This window comes from Limulus polyphemus, unplaced genomic scaffold (genome assembly GCF_000517525.1).
Source record: "Limulus polyphemus unplaced genomic scaffold, Limulus_polyphemus-2.1.2 Scaffold2276, whole genome shotgun sequence".
Lineage (NCBI taxonomy): Eukaryota > Metazoa > Arthropoda > Merostomata > Xiphosura > Limulidae > Limulus > Limulus polyphemus.
Window position 1 is genome coordinate 114,259 of NW_013667886.1, and position 22,054 is coordinate 136,312.

Consider the following 22,054-nt stretch of genomic DNA (forward strand, 5'->3'; position numbering starts at 1 on the left):
CTTGTATAGAGTTAGGGTAGAGAAAATAACAGATAAAATATATTTACTGAAAGCAAACATCTGAAATGTATTTAGAAATTTTTAAAGATTACACAAACAAAATTTGAGATTTTTGAGATGAAAAAATCTGTTTTTAATCTTAACATGAAAATCACTTTGCACATGGACTATTCAAAACAAATACTTGATATATTCATGGACAAATATTTTTCAATTTATTAAAAATATTTCACTAAAAAATATGATTTTTTGTATGTGAAAGACTGTTTACTGAAAGAGTGCCACATTTTGTGAAGATATACATACTATATTAAAGTTAGTAGTATAAAATCTATAAAGACTTTAATCAAGTATAAAGAGGTTACATGGTTGGTCAACTCAACCAAGCCCATGTTGTGAGAGTTAATTACCACATATATAAACATTCCATCATTTGACTGGTGATCACTCAAAATTACAAAACAATACTGGAATTCATCCATTTTTAGACAGATGACTGTAGAAGCTAATGCTGCCTGCTTTCTGAACAGACACAGTGTACTTCTTGTGTGGCTTCTATAACCATGTATGGTACCTATGCACTAACATGTCCAAAATAAGCCATGAAACACCAATTGTGTTATGTGGAGGTACTGTTATTACTTCCATTATATATACACTCATGCAGTTCACTATTTCTGGACTCGATATGGCTGATATCTTATGACTCATCCATAGAACATCAGTTCACCCATTGCACAGGCAAAACTGACAAATAATTTTCAATGACTGTTTATCCCAAGGATGTCAATACCAGATCAGAGGTCTGAGAAAACTACCTTCATTTGTTGAGCAACATTTCCTAGACAGAGATAGAAGCCTACCTCTCTTGCAGTCTTTTGCCATTCACAATAATGAAGTCAGTATCCACTGAATGGAGTGATTGTTTCATTTGGAAGGCTTGATGTATCATGAGTTCTACCAGTTTTCTAGCTGCTGCTTCTGTGTTAAGCAGGAATTCAACCTTTTATTCTTGTAGCCTGCCGCCTATATCACCTTGTTCTACCCACATCTGTGGTAGTTGGGTTTATCACAAAACCTTCTGGTGCAAGCAGTTTCCAGTGCTCTCCAAGTTGGTGGCTCATCCTGACTTGGGCTCCATTAGTTTTCTGTAGCATTTGCTGCAGCACCCACTACTGCTGCTAGTTGTGCTGAAACTGCTGGGCCATTGGATGATACTTATAATTTTACCTACTTTGCTACTCAGAAAAGTACTGGCACTGTTACTTGGCTGGTATCTGCTAAGCCATCAGATGGAATGGATAGCAGTGCCATCTTTGCTGCTCAGCAAAGTGAAGGCAGTTCATTTGCTAGTGCTCCACAGTCCAAAAACAAAGCAGATGCTCTGCTCCTTCCATTCTAGATTATGTCCAGCAGGTGGCATCATCAGCCTTGTCTGTGGCATGTACCCATGACTTAGAGAGACCTGCCTATTCAATGGAAACCAGCATGACTGGATCACAGTGCTGGTATGTGTGGTTAACTCAGTACAGTTCTAGCTCTATGTGGTGGAGGTACCTGAGTAAGTTAGCTTTTTAAAGATATAGCCACTACAGTGACTACACTTATCACTGCTGACTTTTTTTCTCTCTCTAACAAATGGCCTGAAGTTACTACTTCATACCTATGGAAAATGCCTTTGTCAAGGTTAATATGTCCTTCGCACTCAGGTGGTGCTTCATGGCTTTGCCAAGAAGTCCCTCAATAAATTTGTTCATGAGGATGTTCTCTCAATCTACATTACCACTGCAGATTAGGCTTAAGCACGAAAGAAGTGCAGATCATCTGCTGAAGCAGTTAGACCTTTGGTTCCAGTCCTCTTCTGAGCCTCAAACTCGGCCTAATATATCACCCAATTTTCCACAGAGTCGCATTGGTTGACAAATTGTATACGACTGTATTTTAGTCCTCCCGTTGCCATCCAGATACTTGATAGTATCCAGGGCTGGAATGTCCGGGTTCAGAATCATATGTTGAATTGGCTGCTCCTGAGTCCAGCTGTATGTAGTCAGCCATGAAATGACCATAGTTTTTGAATGATTACTTTTACACTACACTGCTATTCTCCTTGTATAAATTACACTGTGTCAATCAAAAGATATTATGCTTACCCATGGTCTCTAAGGTGCACGCTCACCTCCTTGATATGACCAAACTTAGTGAACCTCTTACGGAGATCAGTGCGAGTAGTGTTGTCTGGAATTTTTCCAACGTAGATAGTTTGACACTTTTTCTATTTTTATTTAATAAAAAACCTGTTACTTAACTTTTTTTGAAAGAAAAAACTAAATGCATAGTGATTATTAACATTAAATGCAGATTTTTTTAAACATATTATAAATACTTTTATCACTATTCACTATATAAAAATCTTTTCTTTCAGCTGCCACACAGAAAAGTAGGAAAATAAAAAAAGATTAGACAAGTTATACTTTTAAACCAAGATACTAGAGTCTGTGGCCAAGATTAGTTTCAAAGTTTACTGGTAATAACCATGCAGCATTTTTTGTTCTATCCTCACAAACTTTGATACACTGCATTACTCATGTTTCACTTAATAAGAGTGAAGAATGAGATTTTGTTGAACCAGTTTAATTTTAATAGTATTAAACACACAAAAAGCAATGTTTAATTTCAAACTACAATATAAAAGTACAACTGAAACTACAAACATATTTTGGGAAGGTATTAGAAATGAAGATTTGTAAATCAAAGTAATTCTTTATTTTTGTAATATAAACATTTACTGCAGTTTCTATTAATTTAATTGTAAGGATCTAATTATTAATATACCTAGAATTCAAATAAAACCTCACGGTAGTAAAAGTCATTCTTTTAAAAATTACATTAGTTTTAAAATATTAGGTTTTTTAAAATAATTGACTTACAACTTCTAAAACCTTCTTCAATCTTTTCCTCTGGAGACCTGTTTTGCTTCTGTTGCTTAGTGGTGACCTACTTTAAAATAAATAGATAACATTATGACTTTTACTCAGCCTTTTTTTTTCTATTAAATTTGTTTATCAAATATGGATATCAGGAGTTTTTTTAAAGATGGGGGAAATATTCCCTAAACATATTTGTGGAGTCTGTAAACCTATGTAAAAGTCATTCTATAATAGTAAACTTTAGAAATAAAATACAGAATAGAAACCATACTTCAATAAATATTCCTTTTCTTTATTATGTTTTTTATTCTTCATGATAGCCTCTTCTTGTTTTACCAAAATTTTAAATGTCTTCCAAAAATTCAACTTATACATTCCATCTGAAATTTTAGTGTACCTTTTCTTCAAATACAGGTACAACATTTTGCTTTCTTTTTCAGTGTTTTTTTTTTCTAATATTGACTGTAAAAAAAAATCAATGTCTTTTGTTTCTTGAATTAAGTTTCCAAATATTTTAATATTTAGTTTCTTACAACATGCTAGGGCTTTAATAGATTTACATGCACCAAGTATACCCCAAAAGGGAAAGGATTAATAAAATATGTAACTTTTTTAATTATTATAACATATTACAGATAACAAAGGTGGATTTTTCCTTGTAGTTAAGAGATGGTTGTCAAAAGATTGTTCTATTAAAGGAGGAAAATAAAAGATTAAGAACAGAAGTCAAAGAAGCAAGACTGGAAATAGCCACTTTTAGGGGAGGATGAAAATGAGTGTTGGGTTTACAAAAGTGCACATTTAAAAAATGTTTTAACTGTAGATAAAAGTTCCGTTAATATTCAGGTACCAATTTCTAGCAGATATAAACCTTTAACTGCTTGCAATGAGGAAAAAGGATAATATAAAGGTTTACATAGTGGGGAGGAATGTCTCATTAACAATACTGATAAAGTTATGTGTAGTCTGGAGCATAGAAAGTCTAAGACTAGAATCTGCTTGCCAGGTGCTAAAGTAAAGAACATTATAACGCTTGTTGACAGTTTTGTTTCTGATAAACACAGTAAGTTCAAGAATACACTTAGATGCTATTATTCAAATATTATGAGTACTAGGAACAAAATAAATTAATTCAGGGATCAAGTTGAAACAAAAGACTGAAATAATGAGAATAACTGAAACTTGGTTAAATTTGGACAACAATGATAAGAGGAATATTATCTTGAAATTTCAGGTTATAAATTTCTTAATGTGATAGACTTTCTAAAATTGTGTGGAGTGGCTACATAAGAGATGAGCTACACCTGTTGAAACTGAAGATATAAAAAGTAGTGCCAATAGGTTTAATCTATATGGGTTACAATCACAGGCTTCAAGGACAGAAATTCTTTTAATGGAAAATTTTTATAAGCCACCAAATCAAACAGACAATGTCAATGAGAAGTTGTATAATGATGTTAGGGCTTTCATTAATAAGCATACTAATACAATAATATTTGGATACTTTTATTTTAGACACACTGACAGAGACTGTATGGAGTCATGTAGTGAGGGAGAGAGATATCTTAGAGTAATTCAGCTTGGTTTTCTCCACACAAAGTTATAAGCAACAGCAAGAAAGGATACTATTTTAGAATTATGATTCATCAATAAGAACAATGTGGTTACAAGAGATGAAGTAGGGAAACATTTGAGGAAGAGTGTTTGTTGCATAATTTGGTTTGATGTTTTGCTACTTATTGAGATAATGAAAAATCAAATCTTAGTTCCTAATTTTCAAAAAGCTGTTTTTGAGGCCATGATACAATAATTATGATACGTGAAATGGAATAATGAGATAAAAAGTTACACAGGACAGATATTATAATTTTCCTATAGGTACTTACCTCTTCTACATAAATAGCTATTCTCATTCAGTGCTGCCATCTATATGCAAAAAAATTGTTTTCCCACATGCCACAAGCCTTCTGCCTCCCCTCCATTGGAAATGACTCATTCCAATGTGTCTCTCATGCGAATTATCATGCAACAACCCTCCATGAATGCGAGTGCCACACACTCTCGTTACGCTTGTAACTCCCTCTATTCAGTTCTACCAGACTATCATTTCGAGTTTTAGCAGAAAATGGAAGCACTGGTTTTTCAATAGGGAAGAAGGGTTTGGAATGTGAGAGGATGTAAGTACCTATCCAAAATACATTTTCAGTATAGGAAAATTATAACTTCCAATATGGTATGTTACCTCCTCTCACATATATAGCTAGAATCCCAAGTTGAACAGGTGGAGGGACTGGTGCGAGGGAAGAAAAGAAGCATCCTAAGGAAACACCTATATTCTTCACCCATCGGAGAAAGGTGTAGCATATATGAGTGGAAAAACACAGGAGCAATAGAAGTTCCCCCAGGTGTAGAGTGGCTAGAGTGGCACTCAGCAAGTCAATTACATCCAAAATCCATGCAGCTGGGAACCAACATCTATGTGGCGGTAGGATGAGGATCATACCATCTTCACCTCAAGTTTAAGAGACTGGAGGGGATCTCAAAACCCCCTGACTCCAGAACAAGGCACATGTTAAGAATAGAAAACGATATATCGATCTGCGAACCTGACATATGGTATCGAAAAAATGTCTACGATAGAGAAATCAACTTCCTCAACAGTGAAACTGACCGGAACCAACCTCATGCACAATAAGATTCTCGGAATAAAATACATCGAGAGAGAACTGAAGGGAAAGAATCATAACAATCCCAAGTACCTCCATCGTGACCCACGACACAGATGGAATATAATTGAGGGAGGAAGATATATATCTATAATTCATGTGTGAGAACTTATGGTGATTGGTTCTACTTTAAATCCACAATCTGGTCACTGGAAATCAACATCCACATGAGGGTAGGATGAAGGATCCCAATCTAAGGGGTGAACTGCAGTTTGACATCTCACTCCTTTTGCTTTTGTATGCTTTATAGTGGAGGATATCATGTCATCTACACCAGCAGAACACCACCGCCCTACTCATATTTATGAAGCAAATACATCGCAAAGATAACCTTCAAGCAATTTTGTGGAACACCCCATCTCAACAGTGGGCATTAAGTGGCCATGGAATATAATAAGCATATTGAAATGGCTGAACAGTGCAGATTTTAGAGGTTAAAGAATACCTGGTCAGGCACCACTCGCCACAGAGTGGGTTCCAAACAATGGGTAATTACCATGAAATGGGAAATAAGGTCCCTGAAAAAAAATTAATGAAGAATAAAAAATAACTTACCCAATCAAATTCACACGGAAGTACGAAGAATGGCTACAGGCAGAAGATGATAGCCCGAAGAGGAAGAAACTGTGATCCTATGCAAATAGTGAAAAATGAATGTATTAGTAGTAGTCCACATGCCCGATTGTAGAAGTTCATCCAGCAGAGGATGAAAAAGAGGTGCCAGAGAAAAGACAAGGCATTGAATTTGATGAGAAGACACCTGGAACAAAATACGGGAGGATGATGAAAGAGGAATCAGTCAATCGATTCATAAGCTGAACCCAACTGGTGAGGGTAGAAGGAAAAAGATCACAAAATAGAGGATGATTGCCAAGGGATAAAGAAGCACGAACTAGCACCACAGATGGAAGCCATGTGGGTAATATAAGATTGAAGAGCACATATAGGATATAGAAGTCTATCCAGAATAAGCTGAGGATAAAGGTGGGAAATCAGTTACCCTCCCTAGGCACTCAGGTTTTGGGGAGGAAAGAACAATCTGGATAAAGGAAAAGATATGTAGGATGATAAAGAGTACATGAAACATTGATGGCAAATAAATCAGACTGCTGATGTCTACAGGTTAAGAGGAAAAGGAAATAAGTCTTAAGGAAGAAAGGAAGAGGTGAAACAAGGAACATAGGGAAAGTGGTTCGAAAAAAGGCAAAGTGAGGCAATGACCCTGTTAACATCCCAGTTCGGAAGAGCAATCTCTCACAAAGAAGAAGGAATCCAGAAGGAACGTATCAACAGGGAGAGTGTAGGAGAGGTAAATACTCAATGATATGAGGAAAAATGAAAGGTGTGGGACAAAGCCGCTCGATAACCGGAAAATCAAATAAGAAACTCAGCAATATAAGGAACAGTGGGCTGACCAGCTGAAAACCCCAGGCCCAGAGACCAATGGCAGAAAATGTTCCATTTATGATAAATTTCCATGGAAGAAGGGCAAATGGAACAGGCTAGGAACAAAGCTACATGTTGGGACAAGCCTGAGTTCCTCATCAAGGACTGAAAAAAAAACCAAGCATAAAGATGGAGGACAGGAAGGGCGGGATGAAGCACAGATGACCAAGGGAAGAAGACAGAGGAAGAGGTAGCAGAGGGGTAAGTTGTAGCTAGATAAGTTGAAGAAACCATGGCTGAGCCAGCCAGTAAGGAACAATCAGAAGGACTAGACAAGGAGTGATATGGATGATCAAAATCATCTGGTGAAGAAGTTGAATGGGAGGATAAAAATATAAGTACTTTTTGGCTGATGTGTGAGTCCTGTCCATCCATCAATGCAGATTGTTGACTATGGCAGGAGGAAGGGTAATAAGAGCCTGCAAAAGATCCTATGCAAGATTCCACTGGTCATGAAGAGCCCACTGAAGAGCTCACATACAAGCATGACCTAAGGGGATGAGTGCAGTAATGAAAGATCACATCCCCAAAAGCGATAGAACCTTGTGAGTTGTAATAGTGGGAGCAGTAAGAACGTGGTGAACTGAAAGCTCCATCAAATGAAGTTGAAGAAGAAAAGGTTAGGCCTGATTGAGATGGGTGTTGAAAAAAACACCCAAACGGATCAGATATTGGATAGATTGAAGGAAAGACTTCTCCAATTTGATTAACCAGCCCACTCAAGCCACCTTCCAGAACAGCTGAGGAGTATGATGGGCAGACTCCTGTTTGGAATGAGCAAACAGCAGCCAGACATCCATATAATAATGGAATTGCACTAAGAGCAAAAGCTCAAACCACCCAACAAAAAGCATATGGAGCTGAAGCAAGTCCAAAGGGTAGTGTGCAAAACTGATAACTCACCCCTCGATGGACAAACTGAAGATATGGTTGCGACTGCCAAGCTATCGGGATATGTAAGTAAGCTTTCAAGAAGTCCATCTTGGTCATCCATAAACCTGGAAAAAAAGCCCACCTGATGGTGAAAAACGATTCCATGGTAAAATGGGGAGATTGAGAAAATGATTGAGGCAGGACAAATTTATGACAAGCTGGAATAAAAAACCAGGAGAATGATGATTCACAGGTTCCTTGGCCTGTTGTGACAGAAGGTCTTGAGCCACCTCTGACAGATACTGGCTTGTAATGGGATCCGGAGGCAGAGGGAGGGAAATGGGAACCTGTGACAAAAGATGTGGGGAAACGAATTATAAGACAATTCTGTTTGATAGAACCCAAATAACCTACTGATCTGTGATGAAAGATCACCAAAGGTGAAGAAATTCACACAATCGAGCTCCCACCAGATTGGAATCTATTCGGCAGTCAATGGAACTGTTACCGTTGTGCCAATCTATGTCAAAGAAAACAATGAGATAAGGAACCCCTGGAAGAAAGAACAGGTAAGGGTTGAGAAGAACTAGTATGGTAAATGGGAATAGGAGCTTGTCATGGTTCTGACTGCAACAAACGAGCTACCAAAGAAGAAAGGGTAGAGTGTTGACACAGGGATTCCAAAGTGTCAAGAAGATGGTTGAATACATACCACCAAAGACAAGATGCTATACATAATTGCCTGAAATAAGTGGGCAGCAAATGAAGCTGGAACAATGCTGCATCATGACCAAGAAGATCCCAACAACAGAGAGACCACATGTGTAAGACAAGAGCCGAGGACACCAAATGAGCCAATAAGGGAGAGGTTGTTCCTCAAAAACCCTTAAGGATTTCAGTGCATAGCCTCAGAAAGGTGATGTATGGTAGACGAATACATAAATAAATATGGTAGAAGTGAAGTAATGGTAAGATGAAGGTGTGAAAACTGGGCATGGGTTAAACGCTGCCAAAAATAAGGGAGTTCCCCCAAATTGGCAAAATAGACCCCAACTGTTGAGAATATAGAAATGGACAGTCAGCTTGATGGTATGCCAAAGCAAAGTGATCCATAACCTGTGGAGGTGAGGCATGCTGGCACCATCAACCAATTGGGAAGCAAAATGCTCAGCATGAACCCTAATATCTGGGGAAGGTGGGAACTATCAAGCAACAAAGGAGGACGAGGATCATATGAAATTGGGGAAAGGGATAAGACATCACATACCTGAGAAATCATGTCTAAAAACACAGTATTAGGCCTAGCTGATTTCATAGGTGGGGCATAGGAAGACATGGCAAAATATGATAGTGGAAAAAAAGCTATCAAAATCTTCATCAGACCAAACAGGTTCGGCTTGTTCTTGAGGAAGTGGGGCAAGTTCAGGAGAAGGCAGTTGACCCATGTAATGATCAATCTCTTGGCAAATAATCACAGATAAATTTAATGATGGGTCACCCTCCCCTTCCCCCACAGGTGATACCCTGAGGAAGCAGAAACAGTGATGTGGTGTAGGTAATGGGAGATGAATGTGTGGGATTCGTCCACATGCCCGATCATAGAATCTCCTCCAATAGCTGACAAAGACGAGAGGCAAAAAAGAAGGTAAAGTGACAGATTTGACGTGAGAAATGTGAAAGAGATCATGCTGGGAAGGAGACATGGAGGAATAGGCCAAATGGATCAAACATCAAACCAAATTGGTTAGGGTAACCAGGGAAAGATCACAGAAAAAGGAAGGTTTCCTAGGGATAAAAAAAGGCAGGAACGAAGACCCGAGAAGTAAGCCAGGTGAGCAATATAAAAACAGAGGGCATAGACAGGACAGAGAAGTCTATCCTAATTAGGACGAGGGTACAGATGAGATATAGAGGATAGGTAGATAGAAGAAAAGGAGGACTGACCTTCTCAACCCACAGAGTTCTTAGGAAGGAAAGCACAATCCAGATAAAGGATAAGGTAGAAGGAGTAATACAAGGTCCTGGTAATGAAGAGGGCAAAAATATCTGACCTACGATACCTGCATGCCAGGAGGAGGAGAAAATGTGCCTTCAAAGAAAGGTGAAACAGGGAACACATTTGAATGGTAGTAAAGTGAGGGCATGAAGGACCACGTTAATGTCCCAGTCCAGGACCAACGGACACCTTGGTGGCTTTTGGAGCCAGAAATAGTGGATCAACATGGAAAGGACAGGGGAAGCAAAGACCCTTCAGAAATGGAAAAAATGCAGCCTGAAACCCCAAAATGAAAGAGATGGAAGAACTCCTCTCAAAGAGCCATGTGAGAAACTCGGAGATACAGGTTGAGAAGCCTGGAAACCCTGAGTCAATGCCCAGGAGTGATAAATGCTCCACTTGTATTGATAGATGACCAAAGAAGAAAGGTGAATGGAATGGGCTATATGTGAAGCTACTGTGTAAGAGAAACTGGAACTCCTCTACAAGAACCTGAAAAAAGCTAGGCATGAAGATGGAGAATGGATAGAGCAGGATGGAGTACCGGTGACTGAGATTGATACAGCAGGTTGGGTTGGAAGGGAAGAGGAAGGACAACCTGCAGTTGGAGCAAGCAAGTGAACCAAGGTTCAGTGGGCCAGTAAGAAGCAATCAGAAGGACCGTGCATGGAATGGCATGGATGAGGGAGACTACCCAATGAAGTAAATGGATGGGAAGATAAACATAAAGAAATAGATGAGACCAATCCTGGCCAAAGGCATCAACAGCCAAGGTTTGAGGATGGAGAACCGGGAAACAAATCTGAAGTAACTTGTGATTGAGGGTGGTGACAAAGGCATCGATATGGGGTGTTCCCAGATGCAGACAGAGCCACCAAAAAACGGCAGGGTGCAGGGAACACCACATGGAATAAACACAATCCAGTCAGAAAAGACAATCAGCTACGAGATTGAATGCACCTGGTACATGACACGCCATCAAACGATTTTGATGTGTATGGGCCCAATAAAGAAAACTCATAGTGTGAAAACCCAGAGATCTGGACCTGGTGCTATCTTGGTGATTGATATAAGCCACCATGATAGAATTGTTGAGTTGATCATAACCAGTCAGTGGCTGGCAAGAGAAAGAAAATGATCCAAAGCCCAAAGAACAGCCAGGAGTTCAAGAACACTGATGTGAAGAGAACCCTCCCCCACAGACTAACAACCCAAAACCTACTGGTGATCCCCCCAGGCACCCCTGCCCTGAAAGTGATACATCTGTGAATAGATGTAAATGTGGCTGTGGAGGAGGAAGTGGTGTCATGTTCAACCACTAATGGAGATCATCTATAAGGGATGAGGGAAGGGATATATAGAAGTATCCAAGGGATCCCAGGTGAGGTTCCATTGATTGTAAAGGACCCATTGAAAAAACCGCATATTGGCCCTGCCCAGGGGTATGAGAGGGGTCATGGAGGACAACATCCCCAAAAGAAATGGAACCTCACAAGCTGTAATTGAGGAAACAAACAGGGCTTTCTAAATGGCCCATTCCATGGAATGGAGCTAGAGAGAAGAAGGTTGGGCCTGACTGAAATGGGTGTTAAAGAAAAATTGGGCTTGGGTAACTTGGACAGGGTAATCAGTGTTCTTCCCCAAACAGGTAGAACTGACCCAAACAACTGTTGGTCAAGAAAGGGAAAGTCTGCCCTATGATAAGCAAGGGCGGACTGATCTGAAGTCCATGGGGGACGAAGCATACTAGCACCTTCCCCAATTGAGAGGCAAATCGGTCCGCATGAACCCTAATATCGGGGAACAGGGGAAAGAATAAATAAGGTTGGGAAGTTGTTTCATGTAGCATGGAAGGTCTAGGGTCATAGGAAACAGGTGTAAGAGACAAAACATTCTATACCTGAGAGATAAAGTGTGAAAGGTTATTAAAGGGAAGGTGCGGGCAAACTCTGGGTGGGGAGGGGGGAAACAAATGATCAAAATCGTCATCAGCTTGGCCCAGCTCGAAAGGCTCAGGAGGAAGTGGGGCAGAAGTAGGTGAGAGAGGTTGGCTCATATACCACTCAATCTCCTGGCATACGAGCGATGATATATCCCCCAATGGTCACCCGTGTAGGTGAAAATATGACATCAGATGCTGGTAAAGGATCTGAATTCATAAGCAGAATAAAATGGCAAACATGAGGAAGGAATGCTTTAATTAAAATATTAACTTCACAACTGTGAAGTGTAGTAAATAAAGTTTTGAAAAATATAAAAAATAAGCAACTTCAAGGTAACTGAACAATGTAAGAAAGAATATCTGAACTCGACAGCTGCCAACTAAGAAATGATAGTTCAGTAGTGGTGCATAGAGGGAGACACATGCGTCATGTGATAGTAGTGCTGTCCTAATGATGATTTGCATGAGAGATGTGATGGAACTTTGGATTCCAACAGAGGGATGATGAAGGCTTGTGACATGCGTTTCTAAAAAAGTCTGCATAGAGATGGTAGCACAAAACGAGAAAAGCTAATCTTGTTAGCAGATGGAGAGTACCCTATCGGAATTATACATTTTACTAATAGCTTGCCAGATTTATGTAGTAACTCATTGTAAATTTAAAATTATAGCTAACATTCCTTCTCCAATACAGGGTCAGTCTATAAACAGTTAAAAGAAACTTTGCAAAATCATTAAGTGAAAATATGATATCAGAAAAGAAAATCAACATGGATTCACTAGAGGTAAATCTTGCCTTACTAATCTGTTAATATTTTTGAAAACATTATTGTTATTTGGATGATGAAAAGGATGTGAACTTAGAGCACTTAGATTTTCAAATGGCTTTTGATAAGGTGCCTCACAAAAATTGATAAAATCACACTAGTGGGGGGTTGGGAAAGGATAAGTGAATTAGATTAGGGGCTGTTTGGGTGAGGTAAAGCAAAAAGTTCTTTATAAAGGAGCCCTGTCAAACTGCACCACTATTACTAGGGTGTGCTTCATAGGTCAGTGCATGGTCCTTTGATTTTATTTATTTAAATTAATGACAATGATAGGTCATAATCAGTAAATTTTGCAGATGAAATTGAACACTTAAATATTTCTATAGCTACTGAGAATGTTGAGGTACTATAGAATGACCTGGACCAAATGTTAACATGGACAAATCATTAGCAAATGACTCAATTATTAATCATAGTAATTTATTAAGTTCAATGTTATTTTGGGTTATCATACTTTGGATCACACGTTTTCTACATACAAGAATCCTTTCAACAGAACGACTGAAGGAAAGGATCTTGGCATAACGGTAGATCAGTCACTCAAGTTATCAAAGCAGTTTTGTTACTACAGTACTAAAGATAATAGCATTTAAGGATGTGTTTATAAATACACTGAATTACATGTCAAATGAAGTAATTGTCTCTATATACAAAATATCACTAGCTAGGCTTCACTTGGATTATTGTATACAGAAAGGATAGACTTAGTAAAAATATTGATTTTACTGACGACTATAAGACAGGGCCCTCTGTATTTTTTGTGATATATTCTAAAGGCAGTAGGAGAGAGGACAGAAGTTTAAGATTTGGAAAAGACAAGCTAGGTTCCAGATAATACATTTTATTTTTCTAATAGGGTGATTAGGTAATGGAATGAGTTGCCATCAGCAACAGTGGAGGCTAGCACCTTATAAGATGTAACAGGGGAATCAATAATTTCCTGAAAAATATGGATTTTATTTTTACTTTTCTTATAAAAGAGTGCACAGGATTGGCATTGAAGTACAAAATGGTCCCTTCTTCCCTGGAAAATCTTGCCTAACATAAATTTTAACTTGTTGGTTATTTAAAGTCAAAACAAGATACTATTCAGGTAGTAACAAAGTTTTTGAAGCTATTTTAACATTCAACAAATCCTTTAGGTACATAAAATTTTAGGCAAAATTTACTATTTGTATTGAGCTCTTTTATTTTTAATTTGCTTACAACAAATTCTTGATAGGAAATAAGATGGTTCTTCATGTTGAATGTATATAACTAAGTAACCATTTATAAAATATTTATAATCAAACCCCCAAATATGACTTTTTTGTTTTAAAAACTAAGAACACAAACCTATTCACTGGCTCAAGAACCACATACATTTATCAGTGAGGTTATTAGTGTAACAATTAGTGAGGTAAGGATACATAAAAGACTAAAACAATATCTCAAGAAAAGTTTTCAAGTGTCTCAAGTGAACTACATAATCCACAGTCTTTTAAAACCTGTTGCAAACAAACCACCATGATAAGATCCAATCATATTACATCTCGGTTACAAATAAATGCCACACTTGTGGTTGCTTATATAACCAAAAACTTAAACTTTATAAGGTGCTGTTGATTTCTTGTTTTGCCAAGTGCATGATTTTCATTAACTTTAGTTTTCCTGAATAAAACATACCTAATTTGATAGTTACATTGAGAATGAAATCTAGACCTTCCATAATTCCTGGAGTCAGCTTGATTTTGAGAGTGAGGTCTTGATAAATAAACCATTTTGGATCTATCACAAGATGAAGAGTGACATTTTTTTCTGCTATTATGACACCAATTGCAACTCATTAATCTGCTAATTTTGGTAGTTGAAGAACCAGATGATTTAAAATTAGTTTCTAACTTTGAAGAAGAACTAGAATCCCTTATATTGCATTTCCCACTAGACCATGATGTTGATTTAAAAACTGAATTATAAGCAACTGATTTCTTTCTACACTTGGAACTTTCTCTCATGTAAGCTGCACAATGTCTTTTACTTTCTTCCCTTGTGGTCCTTCCTTCATATACTCACGCTTCAACAGTGAAGTCCCACTTGTTTTCCGACAGGTACTTATGGAAGAATGTTTTTTTAACACATCTTTTAGGTATCTAGGTATTTTGTCATATAGCTCAGTTGTTTCAACTTGCAGTGTAAGATCATCTTCATTTCCTTTAACAGATCTTTGGTGGAAAGTCTGTACTGAAGTTTTGGAACAAAGATTTGCAAGAGACTGGCTATAGGGTTTAGAAATAGAAAACTGAATTAAATAGTCTGGAATTTTTGAAAGACTATTTTGAGGAAAGCACCCAAAATCTCGATTTACAGTGTTCAAGTAGTTTATGGAAGGCTGGCTTTCATAACATGAACCTCCAATTTCTATTACAGTAGATAACAAAGATTTTGGCTGAGGCCAACTTGATGAAGAACCTTTGATTGATGTCTCCTTTGAAGTAGCAACTTGTGGTATAGTGTGTGTGGTAATATTCTTGTTCAATGCTGATGAGTTCATTGTATCAATTAGAATCGAGGCTGATGAATCTGTATGAGAAACATGAAAATTCAGCACCATAATGTAATGAAAATACAGAATTATAAAATACATCATTGTTTAAGTAACCAGTAACTTAAAATTCCATTACCCGGACTTTTTTTATGCATTCCACACTATACTTTAAATAATTATTTTGAAATTAAACAAGGTGTTGGAAGGCCTTGAGTATAATCTATTCCTCTTCCCCAAGCCTTGTTGGCTAGCTCGATCAGCACATTTTATACTTAACTAGATGTTTAAAACAAGTTCCAATTACATAAAGAAATATGTTTATATACAATTCCTACATGGTAAAAAAATATGGCATTTTAGTCAGGCAAAGGCCTTTTCTTTAACACCTGCTTTGCACTGATGGTAAAATAACTTGAAGAAATTCATGAAATGTTTCTTTAGTTCGTGGCTTGGAAAAAAAGTAGGATTATATAATACATACATACATATTATAAATAAGTAGTCTTATATTAGTAGCTTATTATATTTTTATAGAATAAAATTATTTGCTACAAGCCTTAGGTTACCCCACAGTAATAGTAAGTTATTCTGTCTATTCCACTTCATTTGCCAATAACCAACTATAAGATATGCATATTTTTGAGTGAAAGTAATCATAATGGTTTCAGAATGCATTTGACAAGGTGCCACATAAAAGGCTTGTAAAAAAAAAAGTTATCTCTATAGGTTTGGGGGAATAAGTTAGCAAATTGGATAGAAGAGTGGCTAGATGGAAGAAAGCAGAGGTTTGTTACAAATGGAGTTCAGTCAAATTGGATTAATGTCACAAGTGGGGTACCTCAGGGCTCAGTCTTAGAAACTTTGCTCTTTTTGATTTACATCAATGACATAGAAGAAGGAATAGTCAATAAATGATATTAAGGTCTTGGGTGTTGCTAGTTGTGAAGAGGATGCTGCTGATTTACAAAAGGATTTAGATCAGTTAGTGAGTTGGGCAAATAAATGGCTGATGGGTTTTAATTATAATAAATGCAAGATAATACTTGTGAGTTATCATAATTTGAATTACAAGTATAATTTGGATGGAAATAGCCTTAACAGTGTTATGAAGGAAAGTGATCTTGATGTAATAGTCAGTTAGTCTCTAAAGTCATCCAAGCAGTGTGCTGTTGCTAGTGGTAGGGCAAATAGGATTTTAGGTTGTATCAACAGAAATATTGAATTGTTAGAAAGAGTTCAGAGAAGGGTTACTAGAATTGTGCCTGAGATGGAGTGATTGTCATATGAGGAGAGACTGAAATCTCTCAAATTGTTTTTCTTGAAAAAAGAAGAGTTAGGGGGGATCTGATTGAGGTGTATAAGATTGTAAAGGGAATTGATAGTGTTGATGCATATTCTTTTTTTTCACATTTAACAGTGAGAATAGTAGGACTAGGGGACACAAATATAAATTTTTCCAAGGTAGGAGTCATCTTCAGCTAAGACAGTTTCATTTTTCTAACAGGATGCTTGGCCTTTGGAATGGGTTGCCTTCAGATGTAGAGGCAGTAAATTTAAGTGAGTTTAAGAAAAGCTTGATAAGTATATGAATAATAAGGGCTGGCTTTAAGTTTTTTTTAATTATTTTAATTTAGTTTAGAGGATGGAACAGCCGAAATGGACCAATAGGTTCCTTGTTGTCCCAAAACATTATGTTATACTATACAACATTACCCATATGCTCAGTTTTAAATAATGATTTAACTACTTTATTTCCTACTACATACCTGATTTGTAGTTTTTAGACATTTCAATACTTTTGTAACTTTCTGAACTATTCTGTTCAACTTGGACAGATATGCTTTTGAAAGTATTCCAATGAAGTGAATGTTTGCTGAGCCAAACTTCTGTGATTGGGATACAGCGGGCTGCAGAATAGTTTTCATTTATGAGTTCAGCCAAGTGCTCACTTCTGTTATCATCATCTACTGTAACAACATCAACATATTCGTCTACTTCAATATCTGGAAAATCCTTATTGGATACAACACTAAATGATTTAGATGTAGGTAGCTTGCTTTGACCAGAAGTTAATATTAATGACAAATTACAAGACCCACAGTCAGTCAAGTTCTTCCAACTGTGGTAAGTGTAATTGTGATGTTGGAAGATATTAAAAATTGGTTCTCTAGTCTCATCTGTAACTGTACTGATCTGTTTGTTCTCAGGTTGTATATCAGTAAATGTAGACAAACATTGATTTGACTCCTCTGAGGGTCCACACAGTAGGTTGAAGTAGTCTGGCTCAGGTAACATGTTGGAGATTCTAAAGTGGGAAGATTCCTGGTGCTTAAGTGGTGGCATCTGGTGAACACCTACTATATCTGACTGAAAATTTAAAGAGATAATCTCATTCAGCAGCATTGACTTCAAGATTTTGTAAAAAGAAATATCTAAGTGAAGTAAAATGTTGTTCATTTTGAGAATTCAATGGGCCTGATCAAGCTGATTCAAGACAGTGCTTGTATCTGCTAGTGTACAGATTTTCATTAGTTCCAAGATGTACCTCAGGATTGTTAAAAAGCAAAATATTGTCCTAATTAGTCAAAATATTATTATAATATCATATATATCAAAATATTATTATAATACTTTACACAGGGACATAAGTAGTATATATCATTAAACTTTAAATTTATAAACAGGTTCCAGCAATTCCATGAGTTTAACTTTGATTTACAAGTCCTAACAAAGTAAATACTGATACTGAAACAAAACGTTTATTTTACTTATGTCAACATTCTTAAAAATTTATGTATGTATCTCTGAGGATAAGTTCTACATGAGGCTGAATATTAATTGAAACTTGAACCTAGTTTTAGTTTAATGAACAAGAAAGTAATTGTTTGGGTTACTTTATGAAATACATGTTCCTTTCCAAAGTAAAATTGTCTTATTTTAATATACTAATTTTAGTAATAATAATATTTTTGCAATGGATCTTGTAAGCTGGTACTTTTTTAAAATTAATATATCATTATCCTCTTTATTAACTTGATGATCTGTTGTTGTAATTTTTCTGTAATGTTGAGAATGCAAGAAGTGACAAAGATGTCAGTGTTACCAATATTATAAAGGAAAGAAAAGTGTGAAAAAGGAGAAAGCATGAATGGCAAGTTGAGAAGTCAGAAATACGAGTTTCAGCTACAAAATTATACACAAGTAAATTATTACTATTGAGAACATAGTTTATAAATATCTTACATTTTTAAAACAATTGAACACACATCTATTTATTCTTTAATATGTAAATTTCAATGAAACATTTAGGTAATATAACTGCTACTGCATCCCTGAAGGTTAACAATTTCTGATAAATTCTTAACTCTACACACAGAATAGCTTTACACCTCATGTCTGCCTATAAGCTAACTTCCACCTAGAAATCATATGTTTAATGTGAACTGCTCTACTGCATAATGACATCATCGTGCAATGATAACCCTCCACCAGTAGAAGGGCAACACAAACTCCTTGCTCAGTAACTCTCCTAAGCACTTGTGCATGAAATAACTTCATTTTTAGATAAAGCAAGAAGAAAATGCACAGGAAGTGGGGATGACGAGTGGGAAGGTAAGGAAAACTTCTAAGATAATACCTCACCTCCACACAGAATAGTTAGATTCACACATTGAAGTGGTGAAGGGGCTGGTGCAAAAATTAAACCTAGATTAGCTCCATTCAGAAAGTACCTGAAGGGAAAACCTATGGAGTGTGACACCTAGTGGCAGGAGCTCCATACGGGCAAACCCATGAGAGACTGCATCTTGTCTCGAACAGGGTATACTCTTTGTTTAGAAGGAAACAGAGGGAAAGGCAAAAGAGCTCCAAGTGTCACATAGATGGGTGGAATTAGATCAAGATCAACTGAGTACCTGCACACAGGTGATTTGTGAGCCATGAATTGTAGTGTGGTTAGGGCACAATCAGATTATACGGTGTGTGCTCACCTCAACTGAACAGACTCTCACTGCAGTAGAAGGACACACCAGCTGTTTGAGGGGCAAGTTACACAATATGGAAGGTGCCACCACAACCCTACTTCCCACCAGTGCTGTGTACAGTGGTAAGGAACTCTCCAAGGTCCACCACCCCAGCAACAAGGAACTTCTCCCATGCTCCACTTGAATGAAGAAGAGGGGGGGAGAATTCTAGGGAGACAAGGAGAAGTGCCTGGATCCCCATTGGATGCCTACCAGAAATTTCTCACTAGAGACAGTGCATGGGGTGACTGCAAAACCTTATTTTTAAAAGTCAGAATAAGTAAGATATAGAAGTGGGAAGACACTTCCTTGGTGCCTGCTTTTTCCATGATAGTCCATGGAATGGTATGGTCTGGGCAACTGAGTAGTGTGAATACCTCTAATGGTCTTGAAGAACACCCAACATCAACATTGGACACTGGTAAAGCCAGGGTGAAAGTGTTGGGTGCTTTTCATTACCCCTGGCCCAATGGGGATTTTGGAAAATAAGCATACCCTGGAAGCCAACACTAGCCACATGGTAGGATCCAATAAAGATCAAAAGGGTACTGAAAAAGAAATATTTATTTATCCTTCTCAAAGACTGCATGTAAGAACAGTGACTGGAGGGAGATGATGTCCTGCAGGAGACAAAACAGCCAGACAACAAAGATAAAGAGAGATGAATGGATGGATGACGGTCTATCCACACACCAGCCTAAAGGATCTCATCCAAGGGTTGGTGAAAATGAGAAGTAAAAAGAGTAAGACAGTTGAAGAACATGATGGTATGAAATGTGAAAGAACATTTACCCTCCTGAGCAGCCGAAGTGTGAGGAAGAAAGGTCTGGTCCAGATAGAGAAGGAAGTAAGTACAGTAAAAAAGAGTTTAGGAAACAATGATGGCATATATATGCAAATGACAATAACCATAGTTGAGAAAATGAAGAAAATATGTTTGCAGAGAAAGACGGATTAATGAACAAGAATTCAATGGCGCATATAGAACCCAAAGAAGAGCATGTAAAACCACATTAAAGTCCCAGTCAGGCATGGGAGTAGAACAAGAGGATTGGTGAAGAATGAAGGATCAAAACAAAGTGGAGAGGATGGAAGAAGAAAACCCAGACAGCAATGGGAAAGATGAAAGATAGGAGATAAAGCTGCTTCAAAACCAGTAATAGGGGGAACTGACAATATATGGTTGAATCATGTGAAAAAAACAACGAAAGGCGGGTAATGGTAGAGTAACAAAGAAACAGATAGATCAAGGTAAGAAAACCTGACACTTTAATTGTTAGATAGATAGAGTTGAAAGATGAAAGGAATGGGACAAGAAAAAGGTCACACAATTGGACAGTCCAGCCCCTTAGTTATAGGACTGGACAAATCCTAAATTAGAAAAGAAAATGACAACACCCCTGGAAGAGTTAAGAGTTGTTGTAGGAGCAAAAAAGTAGGAATGAGGCAGAGGAAGAGGGAGTCCAGATGCAGAGGAAATCACTGTGCTGGCCAAAGAGGCACTACCAACAGGTCCTGACAAAGAGTGTTGAGAACATGAGGGAGGATACAAGAAGGAGGATAAGCATACAGAAAAAGCTGAGACAAGTCCTGGCTGAAAGCATCAGCTGACAAGGCCAAAGGATGAGGAACTGGAGACCTGAAGAAGGGAAGTACGGTGTTGAGAGTTGGAGAAAGTCCAATGTACAACAAGAAGGGCAAGGACATAGAAGTGAAGTGAATGCTCAAAGGTATGTAGTCATTCAGAGATGCTCCCCCCAGCCTGACAGAGAAGCATTGATGAAGAGATAGAGATCTGGTTAAGGGCAGCAAGGAGATGCCCACCAAAATGTTGGCACATTGAGCTGCCAAGACAAAACTTCAAAAAGAGGAGAAGGAAGGTGCAACATTGAGAACAATGGATTTCAAGAAAAGTTCCACCTGTCCTGCAACTTCCACTGGAACAAGCATCAGTGTGTACAGTCAAAATTAATAAGTGGTACAAGGGGATACAGAGTTCCCAAAAGCAAAAGAACCTTGTGTGCAGAGTGAAATGGAGAAGCACAAACCTTGGGGACAATACATTTTATCTCTTGCAATAGAAGTGGTGAATTCAAATTCGATGACGAGGAACCCACTTTGAGACTAATAATGGCTGGAGACGACTTGAATGGGTAATGAAGAAAAACTTTAATTCTACATAGGAGAAACAGGAAGAAACTTGGAAACCAGATTGACAGAACACAATAAAAAACCGTCCCATGTTTTTCACCATTGCAGCTCAAAAAACCATAGTATATCTATTAAAAACACAGTCATTTTAAACAAAGAACCCAACATAAACAAACGAAAAATCAAGGAATCCATCTTAATTGAACAAAACAACCCTACTCTAAACCAACACCCCAGGGTGCCTAGATACCTCTTCTAAGTTTCACAACAGTTCCGGTCATGTGACTTCTTTGTTCAATCTGTATATATATATCCGTGTCAGTGTAAATTACTTGTACCTGATGATAACAAAACCTTGTCGAAACGTTGTACATTTGCTGTTGTATTAAAGTTTTTCTTCATTACCCATTCAAGCCGTCTCCAGCCATTATTAAACTACAAATAACATTTTTACTGCACATGATATCATTCATCATTATCAATTTTGAAAATTATATTAAATTTGGAATGTTTAATAAAGATTGTTATTAGTTTCAGTATGTAAACATAATGATTCTTTTCTATCTGAAGTAGCCTTTGCATTACTTGTTATAACTTTGACCATTGTTCTTTTGTAACTA

At 37.4% G+C, this 22,054-nt stretch overlaps 1 protein-coding gene across 5 annotated transcripts in view; it reads right to left on the reverse strand.

The window, feature by feature from the left end:
* Positions 1-22,054, reverse strand: part of LOC106466493 — a 76,652-nt gene that overhangs the window by 18,384 nt on the left and 36,214 nt on the right. For 3 of the 5 annotated variants that reach the window (XM_013926783.2, XM_022394517.1, XM_022394514.1), the window contains 4 exons: positions 17,028-17,628; positions 14,403-15,296; positions 2,928-2,997; positions 2,151-2,272 (listed from right to left, as the gene is read on the reverse strand). In XM_013926783.2, the coding sequence (XP_013782237.2) occupies positions 14,728-15,296; positions 17,028-17,628 (1,170 nt within the window). In that variant the 3' untranslated portion in view covers positions 2,151-2,272; positions 2,928-2,997; positions 14,403-14,727. The remainder of the gene's footprint in view (positions 1-2,150; positions 2,273-2,927; positions 2,998-14,402; positions 15,297-17,027; positions 17,629-22,054) is intronic. The other 2 variants (XM_022394515.1, XM_022394516.1) reach the window with 2 other exon arrangements.